Raw genomic sequence first — 18,146 nt, forward strand, 5'->3', positions numbered from 1 at the left:
TATTTGAGGTTTTGGATTTAATCTTACTTATTCTCGGGTTTTCTCAGAAAGAGAGCATGTAGATTATGAACCTATTACACTGTGAGATTGACTTCGAAACGATTCTACTTTTTTGCAGTTTAACTTGAATTCCGTCCCGATTCGGACCCGCTTGCTGCGGCGATTTAAAAAAAAAAAAAGAAGTAAATGAGTGAAGCGCTCGAGAGAAGAACGGTCCGTGCGGAAGGTGATCAATTAAAAGATTAAGCGTTTTGCGACACATGGACGCATCTGCATTTGGCCCCTAATAGCGGGGCCATCAGCTCATTTCCACGCGGGCCCCGCCGCCTCCTTCGGCCGCGTCCTCACATCAAAGGCGCGCCAGAAAGGGATGCTAATTCCGCCTCCTTCATGTGGCCTGCACAGAGACTCCTTCAATTAACCGATTTCAATGGCGCGGAAGGACGGGGGGAGCAGGGGGGAAAAAAGAGAGGAGGTCTGGAAAGGCGCGCTTCTCATTAATTCAAAAAGGTCCAGTATTTATTACCCTCGCATCTGAGGCTTAACGCTAAAAACACAGGGTATCAAAGGCGCCATGATGGGTTAAATAGAGACTATAATCTAATTAAAATATTACATAGCAGTAAATAGCTCTTTGATAATGATCTAAAGGCTCCATTAAAGAAATTGGTGCTTGAGGCTGTTTTATGGAGGGAAAATTAGCACTTAAAAATACAGAAAACAAGTTTGCAGGCTCTAATCACGGTGGCTTCAAAGTGTCATCTTTGTTTGACCCATTTATTTTTTCACATTGTGAGAGAGGAGGGAGAAGCAGTCGAAATATGGATGGGGGGGGGGTGCCGATTTCAGCAAAAAGCACATTATCGCAATTTAAAGAACAGTGTGTCCAGGTGCATTTGGGGGGGGGGGGGGGGGGGGGGGGGGGGGCTGTTGGAAATACTCTCCATCTTAATGGGGAAAAAATAAAACACAGAACACAGAGTTTCACTTTTTTATCGGACGAAATATAGAAGATTTAGCAGCGGGGACTGTTTTAAAACAGGGTTTTTCAGGATGGTAAAAGGAAAAAAAATTTCTGACTTGACAGCATCAGTACGGACATCTTGATATATAAAATATGCTTGATATGCTTAAAATATTTCTTTGTTTTGTGTACACATATGCAAAGTTGTCCTCTGGGACGGATGTTTTGCGAAGCGTCCAATCAGAAACACGTCGCATTAAACGGCTTGCGCTCTAAATTGCGCAACAGCCTGCTTCTCTTCCTTGTGACGTTTCCACAGACTCTCCAGCACCGCCAGCTGGGACAGATCCTGCTCGGGCGGGTACGTCCCATCGTCACAGAAGACGCCTCCCTTGCCTCTCTGCTCCTCTGTCGGGTGGGGACGCACCTTGGGTCTCGCGATGGTCCTGGCGTACTCCAGGGCCTGAATAAACAAAAGGGAATGAAAAGGAAAGAAAGTTGGAACGAATTTATTTGCCCGGAACGGGAGTAAAACCCTCATCGCGTGACCGCTGAAGCACCGCTGGGATCATGGGGCTTTTTACCTTTATCCTGGGAACGGTGTCCCCGTTGCCACCGCTCGCCGGGCTGCTGGCTGGCAGAAAGGGAATCCTACTTATCTTCTTGTTCTGCTCGCGGATCACATTTGAATACAGCTTCTGTCGTCTAATGTTCTCGGCCTGACAGTATTGAAAGAACAAGCAGGGCAGATTACAAAAGGTGGAGGGGGGGGGGGGTTTAATTAACTGAGCTATTTCTCCCTTAAGGCCCTTCTCCTTTCAGCGTCCCGTACCGAGGCCACTCGAACGATTCAAACAAAACCAGGCAAAACACAACAAATCGCCATCAGCATTTACACATATCATTCATTACTCTTACAGAGCAAAAAAAAAAAAAGAGTAATGATTTCATACTGCTCACATGTTGTACTTAGCAGGGATAAAGCAAAATTGCTGGCCAATTTTCATGAGCGGCGCCCATTTGCGTTGTAAATGAATTCTAATCTGTTTTGAATAATAAAAGTCTTTAATGAATAAACGAAAGCGAAAAGTGGTAATTGAGACTACAAAGAGATAATCGAATATCAGAGGTGATGCTGAATAAAATCAAGGCAAAATGTTTGCGGTTGTGGTCCGACAAAGCAAACCTCTAATTGCCTTGGCGTACTGAGATGCGCACACGCCCCGCTATGTTGTCTCGTCTGCAACGTGAACTTACTGTGGCTTCCGCTACTGTGTTGTTGGGCCCGAGGCCTCCAAGCCTCACTTCCTGCTTTATATGTCTGTAATCCTGGAGTGAGTAGACCTGCAAAACAGATGACAGTATTCTGTGCAAATACAACCAGTTACTTCAAAATGGTCCATAAAGGACAAATGTTTGCATTGCATCCTCAAGCATGGAGGATGGGGGGGGGCACGGGAGAAAGAAGCCTCCAGAAAACCAGAGGGGTAAGCAGTTAATCCGTTATGTACGTCTGAGGTGCACTCGGGCAGCAATCCACAAGCTGCCCCAGACAAAAGGGGGCTAATCATTCCAGATCAGACTGGCTCCTCCAGGGTCTCGGGCCACTTGTGAATTAGCCATTGGTCATGGACACTGCAGGAAAGCTTGTTCCACTCTGATCTGCTTCCCTTGGGTAACCGCACTAGGCGTTTTACAATTTTATCCCTTAATCCTGTGAGATGTGATGGCGAACAGCACAAGGTAAAGAGATCGTTCTTTTTATCATTGTGTGTGTGTGCACAGTGTGAAAGGCTAAACAGGTGGCCATCTTGGAGCTATATATATATATACACACACACACACACACACACACACACACACACAGTAATTAATCTGTTATACATAACAACAACAAAATATAATTTCCATTATTTCAAATTGTAGATCAAATATGTATACACACACATATACATACACACTCACACACACATATTATAATACAGTGTATGTGTGTGTGTGTGTGTGTATATATATATATATATATATATATATACACACACACACACACTGTATTATAATATTGTGTAATATTGATACACTAAACACACTATGCACACTATAAATGTAAATGTAATGTCCCATTTATGTTGTTTTTTTTTTGTAATGTGAGTTTTGTATTTGAACCGCCTGATCGACTGCCGGCTCGCCTGCTCCTCGGCAGGACACACCTGCAGAGCTCAAGCTGACAACTGACAAAGAGACTGTCATTAAATGCAAATTGCCATCTTACCAGCCCTGCGTCTCACAGACGCGGCTTTCACTTAATCACCTTATCCCCTAATACGTTTCAAAATGTCTTTTGTGGGCCTGCCTTATGTCATCATCTCATAGCAATTAAGCACATTTTTCAATTAACCTGGCGTCTGCATCAGCACAAACCTGTCCCTTTCTCTTAACACCTGTGAAGGAGCTCTTTCTGTCCCCTCGCATCTGTACACACGCTCACACCAGGACGCAGGCGCGACGCGCTGCACACACCTTGTAATTTGCCTTTTTGTCCATCTGCGCTAGGTAGCCCTCAGGGCAGCCGGGGGAGCTTCTCCCGATAGGGGGCAACACCACATATGAACCAGGGCTCTGCGCATCTGAGGGACGGCCTGGACTGCGAAACTGGTCATTTGGCAGCGCCGGGTCCTCTTCAGCCGGGTCTGGGTTCAAGACTCTGCAAAAAGAAGCAGAAGAAAATGTAATGCTTCGGGTACAAAATCTTATGATTATGATGAAATACATAAAAGGATGGCAAAAAAGTCCATTGATGGCTATCTATCTAAGGCTGGTAGTAGCCTAGTGGGTAACACACTCACCTATGAACCAGAAGACCCGGGTTCGAATCCCACTTACTACCATTGTGTCCCTGAGCAAGACACTTAACCCTAAATTGCTCCAGGGGGACTGTCCCTGTAACTACTGATTGTAAGTCGCTCTGGATAAGGGCGTCTGATAAATGCTGTAAATGTAAATGTATACTATAGTAGTATCTATACTACTATAAAAAAAACGAACAGCTCTGATTTGACCTGACCTCCTGAGGTGACGAGGACTGGTGTCTTCCTGCCCGTAGACTTGTGGGAGCAGCTTCATCCTCCGCTGCCGGCCTGTGTCTGCGAGGGGGCTGGAAATGTGCAGCATGGCAGCGGCTTGCGGGACGACCGACGGCCGTTCCGCGGCATCGCGAGGTGGCTGAAGGCCGTGAGTGTGGCGGGCGCCGATGAATGGTGACGGGTTGTAAAGGCCTGGCCTACCTCTCCACGGGGGGGCCTTTGGAGAGGGCTGAGCCAGAACGTTTTCCTGCCGACTCCTGTTGAGAAATGGCGGGGGCTCGGCTGGCGCGTTGACGTTGATGTTCAGGTTGGCGGTGGGAGATCCGTGCGCGGGGGGGAAGTGCTCGGGCTGCGGAGGTGGCGTGGCTGAAGTGCTGACAGTACCAGACTCATCAATGAGAGGAGCCTCGGCTGCATGTGGGTGTTTTTTTCTGCCCGAAGGTGGATCCATGCCGGGGCTCAAATACTTCCGGCCCTCACGGGTGTGAGACCGGGTTTTAGCCCTGGCCCCTTTCTGGTGAAGTTCGGTCTCTCCGTGGTCCTGAATCTGCATTGGATTAGAATATCGCACAACTCTTTAACTCTGAGACTCGATATATTTGTACGTTCCTGTATTTAATGTATCAGGGCAACTTCAGCCTGCTTAACTAATATTGTCATAGCACTACAAGAGACACAACACTTGAGTCAGATTTGATAAGTGCGTCTTTAGGACATACAGAAATAAACTGATGCAAACAAGAAAGTACTGATAGATATCCAGACAGCCCTTTTAGTTTGAGCATCGTTATTTTTCTGAACGAGAAAACTAAAGTTAATTAATAATGGGAGCAGCTTATGGCGGTGATTGAAAGATCTCGCGAAATACACTGTGCTTCCTCATTCATTTAAAACCATACCTGTCAATTGAATGCATACATGAATACATTAATAAACAAACAAACAAACAAATAAATAGCAGGTTTTTTTTTTTTATTGTTTTCAAATCCAACCAATGTGGCAGAGCTGAGCACAGCCCTAGTCTCCTCACGTCTTCTTACATTTTCAGTTTTCTTTTTCTCATAATGTTCATGGTTTATGTTTTACGTTAAAGACATTAAAGTCTAATATTTGGTAATGTTTGCAATATTTGCATATTGGTTCATTGTATACTTGCAATATTTGCAATACTGTGGTCAGTAGCAGTCACTAAAGCATTTCACTGCATGTCATACCGTGAATGACTATGCATGTGACAAATAAAATTTGAATTGGAATTTGAAAAATGTTTATTTGGTGCCTTTATCAGACACACAAATGCTGCAGAATGCTTAACAACACAAGAAACATGCAGAAAGGCAAGCTTTACACTTGTTAACATCACAGACACACTACATTTTTTATAACACAACAAAAACACCCCCATAATTACAATGACGGTGAGCCAAATATGACCAAAATACATTCAAGGAGGGGCATTTAAAAACATCACGAATGGATGGGAAATCAGGATAAAGTGGATGTCTTCTTTTTTTAATTTGCCTAGAAATTTCAAGTCACTTCCTCATATAACTGTTGGTTCATCCCTATTGTCATGAGCCAGAGGGCAATTCTATGTTCTTTTCCCTTCTTCGCTTTCTATCACTCAAGGGATGGTATGCGCACAGGGCACACAGACATTATGCTAGGAGGCCTGCAGCTGTGCCTCAGCATCTAATGCTACTGATTTACCAAACACCAGCTTTCACCATTCTAATGGGAAAATATTTACACTGCTCTCCCTGGCAGCATTAGGGTGACCGCTCAAGTGCTCAAAATAATGATGCGCCTCCATTCGGCACCCCACCCCCGTCCTTCCTTTTTTTTTTTCGGATACAGACGCTCCTTTTGAAGACATTTCAGAGGCTCCATTGTGCCTGAACAACTCTATGAGAAATTGCGTCCATCACAACCAAAATGAAATCCTGGGTGACTGTGCCCACGGCGCAGACATTTTCATCTTGAGAGGTAGCCCTTGCTGCCTGTTATGCATTAAGGCAATGGATTGTGCTAAGCATCCCGCCTAAATCCACACAGGAAAATGAAGGCAATCAATAAAGTGAGCAGAGGTGCCAGTATTCCAACCTTCAGCTGCTGTGTTTGCTGCTGCCACATCAGCTCCGGGTCCAAAATGTCATCCCGGCTCTCCAGGCTTCCAGTGCTGGAACTCTCTGCAGGGGACTCGCAAACCTTTAGGGTTTTGTGTGGTGTAAAGAAAAAAAATGCAGTTAACGACATTCTATTGTTGACCGAAATCCCATACAAGCAAGCAATATTCACTATATCACTAATAACTAATCACATACTACAGAGCATTCATTTAAATTTGTAAAAGGATTACACACACACACACACACACACACACACGTACCTTCACACCTTAGTGTGCATAATTGTTTTACACATTTCAATAGTTTTTTTTTTTAACTGTACTGTATTTACACAGTTTACACTGTGATCCCAATGCTGAATAAAGCATAATATCATTCACTTTACCCATTTCTCCCTTTGCCCAACATTAAAATAACTCTTAATCCATTACAATTACGTACAACTCGTGATCTTATATTTGGATGTTTGTAGTTGTATTTGAATCTAACACCAAAGCTTGACGTTGAATAGAATAAACTTTGCATCACCCACGAATGTCGACAGATCTGAAATGTATTGATCCTACAGTCCTACGCGACACATCAATTCGTGTCCATTTCAAGGTAAGTGTCTCCACACTTTCGCATTACATCAATGCACTCTTTCAATATTTCTTAATGCACTAGTTCTGAAGAGAATATCTACTCCTAATGCTGTAATGAAAATCATTTAGTTAACTTCAAGTCTCTTTCGCTGCTGAGGACAATCTGGCCCCGATCAATGGTATTGACGGCTTGAGGAGTCCCTCAATGAATGCGACTAATTCTGAAAGTGTGAATAGGCTAAGGTCACAGCAAACCATGCTGCAGCGAGTGGATTGAGTTGTAATATATCCATCAATAAACACGCCGCCATGCTGATCTATCTATTTACTGAAAGGGCAGGTAAGCGGGGGAATTAATCACACGGCACAGCTCCCACTGTTGGGCTAGATGTCACGGATGGATGATATCTACGGCGTTTCTCAAGAAAAACAAAAATTAAAATGCCTCGAGCCGAGACAGAGTTCTGATATGCACTCAGATAAAGGCATAGCCAAAAAAAAAATAAAAAACAGTACATGAACCAGGGGCAGCTGAAACAGTAAATGTTACAGCAGTGGGAGACACGCCCACATGCCCGCTCTCTTGTGTGGTCTGGCTTGTGGTCAAACTGTGTGCGCCGGTCTAATTGTTTCACAACTATTGTTCTACAAGTAGCGTGTTGCTTGCAAATGCGACAAACATATCGATCTCGGGACGCTCGGGCACAACCGCGTGTTGGAAACAGTAACTCTCCCGTCTGCATAAGAGAATTCTGAAGGGAAGCATAGGTCGTCCTGCCTTGTTCTGTTTGAGGAGACTCCAATTTTTCCTTAATTTTTGCTGCCATTTTCAAGCAGTGCTTACAGGGCGTTGGACTGGGCTAGACTGGCACAGGTTGAGACGCAGGTGTTGGCTCCAGCGGCTTCTTCTCTGCGCCAGTCTAGTATCCCTTGGCCTGTTTCGGGCAGCCATTGTGCTGTAACAGGTGTCAATGATTCGGCGGCAGACATCATATATCTGCTCTTTATGTCCTCGGTGGCAAAACAGGGCACAACCTCTGCCCATGCCACTGTCGCTGCCTTTTGTGTGCCATTTTAATAATCCCAATCACATTGAGAAAATGATCAAGCAAAATTGCATTTTGAGCATCATAAGCTGTGTAATATCTATTCTATTAAATTGGGCCTCGTAATTGCCTCTCGGGGGAGGCGAGGCACAACAAAGTCGGGCAATCGGAGCTTGCCATTTTCCTCAAGACTGGGAAACACAGCTTTTGCAATGAAGACTTCAAAGGCCTATTGCATTTGGTTGCTATTGTGGCCGCCCAGGCAATCTTGATTAGGTGTTTACACTGAGGTAGGATATACAGTGGTAGAGAGCCCCAGAGCCTTGGTCTAGAGCTATTAAGAGATTGTACATTATGTCCCTGGCTTTGAAGTGAGGGTCTGAGGGATGACAAGGGACTCGGGCTGAGTGCAATGGTAGAAGATTGCTCTGCTACTTCTGTCTTTATCAAAGGGGGTCTTTGCTGGATCTCATCATGACTCTGCCACTCGCTGGCAAAAAAAGGAAGTTGGTGCATTACAAGATTGTGTACATTTAATAACATCTCTAATTATCGAGAGTTAGGCCCCGTCAAAGACCAAACAGTGCTTTTAAAAAGCCTAACAGCATGTGCGGCTATGTCCACATAATGATGGCAAAACCAAGCTGATTTGCTATGATAGGCTGGCCTCTTCTGCAGGCCATAAACACAAAATAAAGCATGCCGTGGCGTACGAGTACATAAACATGAAATTGTGTATGACGGATAATGCATGCCTATTATGAGATGAAAAAAAAATGTAATAGTGCACCACAGCACCTGTCCTTACATTTTAATGGTTTAGTGCACCGAATTTATTTTTCTTTTTTTAAATAATAGTAACATTTTTTCCTTATATATGTAAGAAAAGCATATTGCATGGAACTATTTTAGTATTTAATGTTTTAAGGAGGTGTTTTGGTATGTAATGTTTTCATTGTTAAAGCGATGATAGCGGACATCATTCTGGAGGCAAAATTCTTGTCTTTAGGATTTACGCAAATATAGACACATTTCAGGACTAATGATCTAGTATAATAGGGGTAATGTTTGTGAAACAAAATAGTCACAATGTGACATTTCTGAAATGATGATTATTAGATTTAATTCACAAAGTGTTGGGGATGTTTGTGCTTGTCAACGTATTATTCTAGCCTTTATTCAGAAAGACCCTCCTCTCTGAAAGACACAATCAGGAACTTGTAATAGAAAACTACCAAACACAATCACTGGACAACAACACAGACGGTTAGGGAGGGTAAGGGAGGGGAGATTGTGGCTCTGTTTGCAGTCCCACAATGGTAACAGCTCTTCACTATGCAAATATGCCTGATGTGAGACATTAAGAAAGACTTGGGCTCAGATGGAGAAGGAAAGGTTAGAAATATAGCAGACAGCCATATGCCCGAGTGTGCAGATAGGCCACCCCAGCCAATTATGCCCCTGTGCCAGGTGCACAGAAATCTAAGAGGCTATTGGTAGCTGCGGCTCTCTGATGTCCTTTAATAGGTACTGTTGTACAGATCAAACCATAATAGGCACTACATGGACAGACATTTTTTTCTCCTGCAATTGAATACTGGGTCTGCCAAATTAATTTCAGAAGCCAGTCAAAATACAAATCTCTCTTACAAATTAGCTTAAAAAAACGTACAAACAATGAGCACAATAACATGATGACTAGATTTTAGTTTGTATGAACTAACCTGAACAGTTCAATAATGCTAAACTCCACTTTAGCAAAATTTTTAATGGTAATTTGTAGGTTTTAGTTTGGGTTTTAGTTCAAATTGCAGTAATATTTAACTAGAATCATCAGCTTTCCGTGCTGGTTAAGAGAACCTATGTATAAGGTAATGCTAGGGCAGCCTCTTGTGGCCACATTTGAGAATGTAGTCGTGACAGGACACTCCAGTTCACTCTCTTCATTGTATTATACATTTAAGTTTCAGATCAATTTGGTGATTATCAACTGGATTTTACTATGACAGAATCTAAAATTGTTTAACCTGGAAAAGTATTTTTAAAAGAATTTATCATACATACATAGAATGCAACAAAAACATTCTGAAGAATTACGTAGACTTGAATTAAAGTATACCACAATATGTTGTGAACTGGCTAATTTTTAAATAATTTATGTCAACAGTTTGAAAGAAATTTCTTAGGATTGGTGGGATCATAGATGGAAGCTTAATAAATAATAATTATAGGGTAAATTGTATTTGCGATGTGATTGCAATTATACACCTGGGGTTGAGTGATACTGTGCTTTAAGCTCATAGGCTAGCATATTGTTTCTCGAATTAGACAAAATTGGTTTCCAGAAATCAAACGTACCTTTTCTGTGGCCTTTTGCTTGTCTTCCTGTTGCCTATGAAGACTGAGATATGAGTCTTTTTTTGTTTTATTTATACCCAGTGTTAATCTGTTGCGCTCAACAATGTCGTTCCTTGGTCTGGCTGGTTTACTTTTGGATGAGTGAGTTGAATATTGTTTGCTGTGAGTAAATGTCTTCTGATATTGCTTCACTGACCTATTAGCTGAGTCATCTTGTGAGGGTATGACATGTTCTTGGCCACACTGAACAGAAATTTCTTTCCCTGAGGATTGTCTGAATGGCCCTGAGGAAGGGATTTGGTTCTTGATACTAAGTTTCTTTTGAGAGTCAGAGAGATCTGCAACTTCCAAATATGTATCAGTGGAATGCTGCTGGGGCGGGTGTAGATGGAAAGGTGAAGATGGACATTCAGAAATCAGGATGTTCGCTGGTGGATGTTGACTGATGTCGTAATGGATGTATTCCTCTCCAGAGACATCTTTCCCAAGGCCTTCCTCTGATATCTGTAACAATTCCTGAGTCAGCTGGGCCCTTATCCCACCGATTAAATTATTGGTGCATCCCAGTCTCTTTCTCCAGTTGGGATCATAGCGCAGGTCAGCATAATCATCATTGATGCAAGGTCTGAAAAATCCATAAAAAATGCTAAGTTGAAAAAGTGTGCACAAGCATTCAAAATGTTAATAGAGTTGAACGAGCTGATTTGATAGAAAACAATATATTGTTAATGTCTTCAGGGACCTAAATGATTCTGCAGTTAAAAAGCGTTAAAAACAATAAGCACTATAACATTAATAAGCACCCAGCCAAAAAGGCTCAAATAATATAAATAACTGGTACAAATTATAGTATTCACACATATATATATATATATATATATATGAGAATGTGTATATAGGTGTATATATATATATATATATATATATATATATATATATATATATATATGAATTCCATAGATATATAAGTACATCAAAAACATTTTACTCAGCTTGGTAAAATCATCAAAATGTTGCACCACAAACTTATATATTACTAAATGACCATTTCTACCAATTTCCAGCTCATTGGCTGGGCAGAAATTGCTACCTAATGTGCTCCTTGTAACATGGATGAAAAGACCTCATTAAAATAATGAGTGTACTTACTATTGTAATGCCCTGAACACTCTGAGATGCGCTTCTAATTTCATGGTGCCATATGTCATGCAAGCTAGGTGCATGGCACTTCACCCGACGAGGGCAAAGGGCTAAGGAATCATTTTCTAATGACTCGCCTGAAATGGGTCTATACATCTGCAAAACATTTATCAGCTGTAAGATGGGAAATCCCAGGCCCATGGCCCATTTTGTGCTCTTGTCTTTCGTGAAGGTCCCCCGCTTGTATCTTTGTCGAGCTGCAACACCCCCCTAAAAACAAGAGGTGTCAAAAGCCAGCAAATGGCTTGAGGTGTCAAGACGAGAAGGACGGGGCAGAGACATAAAAGGACACAATCCTGATGGGTCTGTGGGAACTTTTTGGGAGTCAAATGTATAAAAGTATTTTCTCTTTTCCCCCTCCACCTGGAGCTGGGGGGGTGGGTTCTTTATCTCCTTATTTCTCCCAGGCCAGGCTGCTCTCTTCCTCTATCCCTTTCTCTTTTATTTCATTTTGGGTTTTTTCTGTAACATTGGCAACATTTTTTACACACAACATATGGAATTTCCCACTTGTGGGACTAATAAAGGTTGATCTTATCTCATCTTATTTACATGCAACTGCAATAGTGATCTACGGGTGTTAATGAATTAGAAACTGTCCATTCTCGTCACCTCCATTGTGCCACGCCTCTTTCATGCCAGGTAACATAAGATTGCGTGATTTAATACAGTGCTTGTGCAGCGTCTTTCTATTTATTTACAACAAGAAGCCACCGTGGGCCTTTGGACAATCGAAAGGCCCAATAAAAGAAACAACACATATCACATATCCAACGAGAGCGTGTTAAGAGCGAACTGACGCGCAGAATCGATTATTCCGATTTTTTGAGGACGCTGCCGGTTGCGTGAGTTTCATGAAAACACAAAATGGAGCCTTTGTATAGGATTACCATGGTTATTACACACTGAAACAATATCTGGGTGAAGTGGCACTCCAGGGGGAGTTCACCTATACACACACACACACACACACACACACACACACACAAAACACAAAGTAAGAGAGCGTATCTCTTTTCTTTCAGCAGACACAACAGTTGTGGTCGGAAAACAGATGTGGGCATCCACACACTTCAGATTCCTGCATCTGCGCTTCAGGGGGGAGAAGGGTCTCCCATTCGACGCCAACAAAGCGGCTGCTTTTTAATGGACCTCCTCACACAAAGCAGAAATCTAATTTGCTCTCGGCGAGGGGGCAGTTGCACGGAAAGTGACAAAATTAGGGGAAGGGGAGGGGGGGTTCCAATTAAAACGCGACGCGTCGCATTCTATCCCGGGAGCAGCGGCGGTTTTCATTGTACGATGAGAGAGAACAAAACCCTGTCATTTATTCAGTTAAAGATTACGCCTGTGCGGCTAAAATAATGGCATTTGCTCAGCATCTTAGTTAAACGCGCAAGCGCAAACGAGGAGTTAGCGACAGCGAACATGTCGCCTGATAATGGCTTTAACGAGCAAGTTTCGGGCCTGTTTACCTCGGGACTTCGGCCACGTCCTCGGCCGCCGTGAGCTTTTCGAGCAAGGTGAACTCCTCCAGGCTATCACACACGCCCTCGGCCCGCACGCAAGTCCGCTCCTCCTGCCTCAGGCTCGCCGTGTCCGATTCGAGCGAGTCGAACAGGTCCCGCTGCTCCTCTGACGGCGGCGCAAGGTTCATTTCGTACCATTATTCAAAAGGGAGTCCGAAGAGAAAAGTTGTGTGGCGCCACTAGTCTAATTACGATAAATGCAGTTAACGTGTCGCTTCATGAAGTTTATTGGCATTAAAAGGCTGAAACCATTCGGCGGTTCCGAACGACACGAAGGTGACAACAGCACGCGCCTTTGCCTGGGAGCAGTTGCCACAGCAACAAGGACGCGCGGTCAGAGCGGTACTGCGCATGCGCGGCAACACAGTGTTCCTGGGGATAACTAGTCACCATCTTAGTTACAAGCAACTCGAGCAAGTGTTCGCATTTAAATGTTATTACAGCAAGTTAACATTAAATCATTTATATTTTTGGGGAAAAAAAAAAAAAAAAAAAAAAAAAAAAAAAAAAACCCACACACAACCATGTATTAAAGTTAAGGTGTTTATTCAAGTATTTCAAGGTTTGGCACATGCAAACCTGGTACGTTCAAGATTAAGCTTTTTTTTTTTTTTTTTTTCCTTTTTAAATGACACTCTGGCACAGCTTGATGTATCAAAACAGGACGGCGACTGAAGCTGTGCAGCAGAGGGTTATCTGAACTAGGAGGTAGTTTTGACTTGGCACAAATTTAGTCAACTTCTTCAATGGTTGGTCCAGATGAGCCACCGCCTGGTGCTGCCCCTGCTCCAGGAAAGCCACCTGGCATGCCTTCAGGCATACCTCCTGGCATGCCACCAGCACTCTGGTACAACTTTGTTATTATTGGGTTGCACACCTTCTCAAGCTCCTTCTGTTGATGTTCATACTCCTCACGCTCAGCCATCTGCACACAAATAAATACATGTAATAAATAAAATAAAAATGCTTAACTCCAGCCTAAAATGTTTGAGCCATTTCATACCTGATTTTTATCCAGCCAGCTAATGACTTCATTGCATTTGTCAAGAATCTTCTGTTTATCATCATCGCTGATCTTGCCCTTCAGTTTCTCATCTTCCACAGTAGACTTCATGTTAAAGGCATAGGACTCCAGGCCATTTTTGGATGAAACCTTGTCACGCTGCACATCATCCTCTGCCTTATACTTCTCAGCTTCCTGGACCATGCGCTCAATATCTTCCTTGCTAAGACGACCTTTAAAAATAAATAAATTAAATAAAAACAAAAAACAAACTTTAGTTCTTGAAACCTTAAAAGGAACAAATCCAATTTATAAAAAGCCTTCTGGCCTTACCTTTGTCATTAGTGATTGTGATTTTGTTTTCCTTGCCAGTGCTCTTATCAACAGCTGAGACGTTCATGATTCCATTGGCATCAATGTCAAAAGTGACCTCAATCTGTGGAACACCACGTGGTGCTGGTGGAATGCCAGTCAGCTCAAACTTCCCTAGCAGATTGTTGTCCTTGGTCATGGCTCGTTCACCCTCATAGACCTAGGGAGTTCAGAGGGGAAAGGTTAGCAAAATCTACATAAAAAGGAACATGTAGAGCAGAGACTAAATTCGCTCAGACATCCAAGGAAGGTACTTGGGCCATCTTTGGTCTCTCGACCTCCGGTGGAAACTACGAATGGCAGGAAAACAACTTCATCATAGCAGATAAGGGATAAGGTCATGCACATATAGAATTGTTGCTTACCTGAATCAGCACACCAGGCTGGTTGTCAGAGTAGGTGGTGAAGGTCTGGGTCTGCTTGGTTGGAATGGTGGTGTTGCGCTTAATCAGAACGGTCATGACCCCACCAGCAGTCTCAATACCAAGGGACAGAGGGGTGACGTCCAGCAGCAGCAAGTCCTGGACATTCTCAGATTTGTCACCTGAGAGGATGGCTGCCTGGACAGCTAGAAAACAGAAGAATTTTTTTTTTTTTTTTTAAAACATAACAGGACACAGACAAAAGGTGTCAAATTATTCAAACTCGCTCAGACATCCAAGGAAGGTACTTGGGCCATCTTTGGTCTCTCGACCTCCGGTGGAAACTACGAATGGCAGGAATAAACGTCATCACAGCGAGATGGAACCAAAATGAGCACTGAATGAAAGCCTACCTGCACCATAAGCCACGGCCTCATCAGGGTTGATGCTCTTGTTAAGCTCTTTGCCATTGAAGAAATCCTGAAGAAGTTTCTGGATCTTTGGGATGCGAGTAGAGCCGCCAACCAGGACGATGTCATGGATCTGAGACTTGTCCATCTTGGCATCGCGGAGAGACTTCTCCACCGGGTCCAAGGTGCCGCGGAAGAGGTCAGCGTTGAGCTCCTCAAAGCGAGCTCTGGTGATGGAGGTGTAGAAGTCGATACCTTCGTACAGCGAGTCGATTTCAATGCTGGCCTGGGTGCTCGATGACAGGGTGCGCTTGGCCCTCTCGCACGCGGTGCGCAGGCGGCGGACCGCTCTCTTGTTGTCGCTGATGTCCTTCTTGTACTTGCGCTTGAACTCTGCAATGAAGTGGTTGACCATGCGGTTGTCAAAGTCCTCCCCGCCCAAGTGGGTGTCTCCGGCTGTGGACTTCACTTCAAATATGCCATCTTCAATAGTGAGGATGGACACATCGAAAGTGCCACCGCCAAGGTCAAAGATGAGGACGTTCCTCTCTGCACCAACCTGCATAAAACAAATTAATTATTAAAAAGAAAAAAGTAGGGTGGTGGGGGTGGGGAGAAGAAACACTACAGTTGGGTAGATTCGCTCAGACATCCAAGGAAGGTACTTGGGCCATCTTTGGTCTCTCGACCTCCGGTGGAAACTACGAATGGCAGGAATAAACGTCATCACAGCGAACATTTTTAAAAACAGTAAAAGGTGGACTAGAAATACCTTCTTGTCCAGGCCGTATGCAATGGCAGCAGCTGTAGGCTCATTTATAATACGCAGGACATTCAAGCCAGAGATGGTACCAGCATCTTTAGTGGCCTGACGCTGGGAGTCATTGAAGTAGGCCGGGACTGTAATAACGGCGTTGTTTACTGTCTGCAGGATTAAAATAAATTAAGGAATAAATTAAAGACTACGGTAGTCATTTTAAATCATTTAAAGAGTGGCATGCTACATACCTTTCCAAGATAAGCTTCAGCAATTTCCTTCATTTTGGTTAGCACCATGGAGGAAATCTCTTCAGGGTAGAAGGCTTTTGTTTCACCCTTGTAATCAACTTGGACTTTAGGGCGGGTGTTCTCATTGATTACAGTAAATGGCCAGTGCTTCATGTCCGATTGAACAACTCCATCATCAAACCTACGGCCTATAAGTCGTTTTGCATCTGTATTGAGGGGGAGAGGGCAAGAGACTAAGTACACATCAAATGACTTAAAATAAGAATTAAGTATCAAGCTCACTTACCAAATACTGTATTTGTAGGGTTCATGGCAACCTGATTCTTGGCTGCATCTCCAATGAGACGCTCAGAATCAGTGAAGGCAACATAACTTGGGGTGGTCCTGTTGCCCTGGTCGTTGGCAATAATTTCAACTTTGCCATGCTGAAAGACCCCCACACATGAGTAGGTGGTCCCAAGATCGATGCCTACAGCTGGTCCTTTAGACATGTTTTCTGGGGAAAAAAAAAATGTTTGGAAAAAAAAAAAGTTTGAACAATCGGTTACATTAAAAAAAAAACAAAAAACAAAAAGTTGCATAATTTACTATTCAAATTGAGCCCTTGAGCGGAACAAAGGGCGAGAGCGCTTCTTGATTACGTCACATCACGTGGTGCTTCTCCAGAACATTCTACCGTTTAGAGCGCACCCCCCACCGAACGCCATGTGCTAGAGTCCTTTTATGTATGCCCAAGACACGATAAGAATTAAATAAGTCTTCTTAGTCAAATCTAACGTCGTAAAGCGCCACACAAATCACTCAAGTCTATGAGAATCCGAGTATTGTCGGATGTAAAAAAAACTGCGACCGGCAACAAGCCAGGTTACATCCGTGATCAGACCGGCAACCCGCCTGAGCGACGACAAGAACGCGGAAATTAGCAAACTACCAAAAAAAAAAAAAAAAAAAATCATTTGCGTAAAAAAAATAAAACCACAATACGGCGAATTTTAAATACATGTGAAATACGTTCTACAAAATACACACCAAATATCACTTAAGACCTAATACAAACATATTTTTCGGTACCAAACAGGGAGATGTTTCACAATTAAAGGAATTAAATGCGTACCTGCTTAATAGAGCCGAGGATGAGCCTGCTGTTTCTCGGAGTTGGACAATGGCGCGACTCCCAGGTTTCGCCCGCGGAGAACAAGAGGACAGAATGTACTGCCGACAAAGCATTTATAATCCAAGACTCGACCAATCACAGGACGGGTTCTTTGTCAGGCCAATGAGAAAGCGTATTTTCAACATGTGGGTAATCTAAAACGCGTTTCCGTCTTTTTGCAAGCCGGACTGCTTACCTCCGATTTCTAAGGTTCAACAAATAGGACCACGTGTGCGAGTACTTTCCAAAACTAGAAATATTAAAATTATATAAATTAGTCCTTTGGACAAATATATTATGTGTATTTCATTTAAGTACAAGACTTTCAGCGTCTTGTACGTGCAATGCTACTCTTATAACTAATTTAAACGTTTGACTATTTGAAATATCCTCTTCTCAAAATAGATACCCAGCTTAGGATTGTTCTTTTAAAGTTTTCTTTAGTTTTTCTCTTCATGTAATTAACGTTTCGTTTTTATGTCTAGACCAAAAGCGAGATCTCGCAAGCTCACTTTGTATAGATCTGTTGTTCTGGCCCGGCGATATGGCGCACGGACTGCGAATCCCAAAATGCAGTGCGCACTGTGCCGACAAACTGAGCGCCCTACGCGCCGAGATTTGGTGACTTTGAAGCAAGAAACGGGAGTTTCGAGCTGTTTCGCGACCCTTTCGACGTGGGAACTGCTCCTGTACAGATTCAGCTGCGGTTTAAAGATTGCGTTCGGCAAGGCTACCGAAGCGCTGATTTATGGGATATGTAGTTTGTGTGTTGTCGGCGCCTCGTGTCGCCGAGCGTGGATCTGAAAGCGGCGATCTCGCCGGATGTAGCCCGTGAGCAACGAGTTCGACACCCCTGGGCTAGAACGTATGACTAAGCTAATCGTCTTTCATACCCGTTGAGTAATCTTTGCTAAGTGGAACTGCTGGGTTTCTTGTCAAATATTT

General features: G+C 43.3%; 1 protein-coding gene, 2 non-coding genes and 1 pseudogene across 3 annotated transcripts; all 4 read right to left on the bottom strand.

Annotated features, from left to right (window-relative positions):
* Positions 1–993: 993 nt before the first annotated feature.
* jhy (junctional cadherin complex regulator) lies at positions 994–13,197 on the bottom strand. Its single transcript, XM_028984010.1, has 8 exons — positions 12,840–13,197; positions 10,165–10,789; positions 6,151–6,255; positions 4,029–4,594; positions 3,485–3,668; positions 2,222–2,308; positions 1,549–1,683; positions 994–1,427 (listed from the first exon to the last, which is right to left on the bottom strand). The coding sequence occupies exons 1-8, from the start codon at positions 13,019–13,021 to the stop codon at positions 1,221–1,223; spliced, it is 2,091 nt and encodes a 696-aa protein (XP_028839843.1). The 5' UTR covers positions 13,022–13,197; the 3' UTR covers positions 994–1,220.
* Positions 13,198–13,473: 276 nt separating this feature from the next.
* LOC114791977 (heat shock cognate 71 kDa protein-like) lies at positions 13,474–17,280 on the bottom strand (annotated as a pseudogene).
* LOC114793229 (small nucleolar RNA SNORD14) lies at positions 14,914–15,008 on the bottom strand. The gene has a single exon (XR_003750221.1). It is a non-coding gene; the product is annotated as a small nucleolar RNA SNORD14 (small nucleolar RNA).
* LOC114793230 (small nucleolar RNA SNORD14) lies at positions 15,681–15,775 on the bottom strand. The gene has a single exon (XR_003750222.1). It is a non-coding gene; the product is annotated as a small nucleolar RNA SNORD14 (small nucleolar RNA).
* Positions 17,281–18,146: the final 866 nt, after the last annotated feature.

This window comes from Denticeps clupeoides, chromosome 6, assembly GCF_900700375.1.
Source record: "Denticeps clupeoides chromosome 6, fDenClu1.1, whole genome shotgun sequence".
Taxonomy (NCBI): Eukaryota; Metazoa; Chordata; class Actinopteri; order Clupeiformes; family Denticipitidae; genus Denticeps; species Denticeps clupeoides.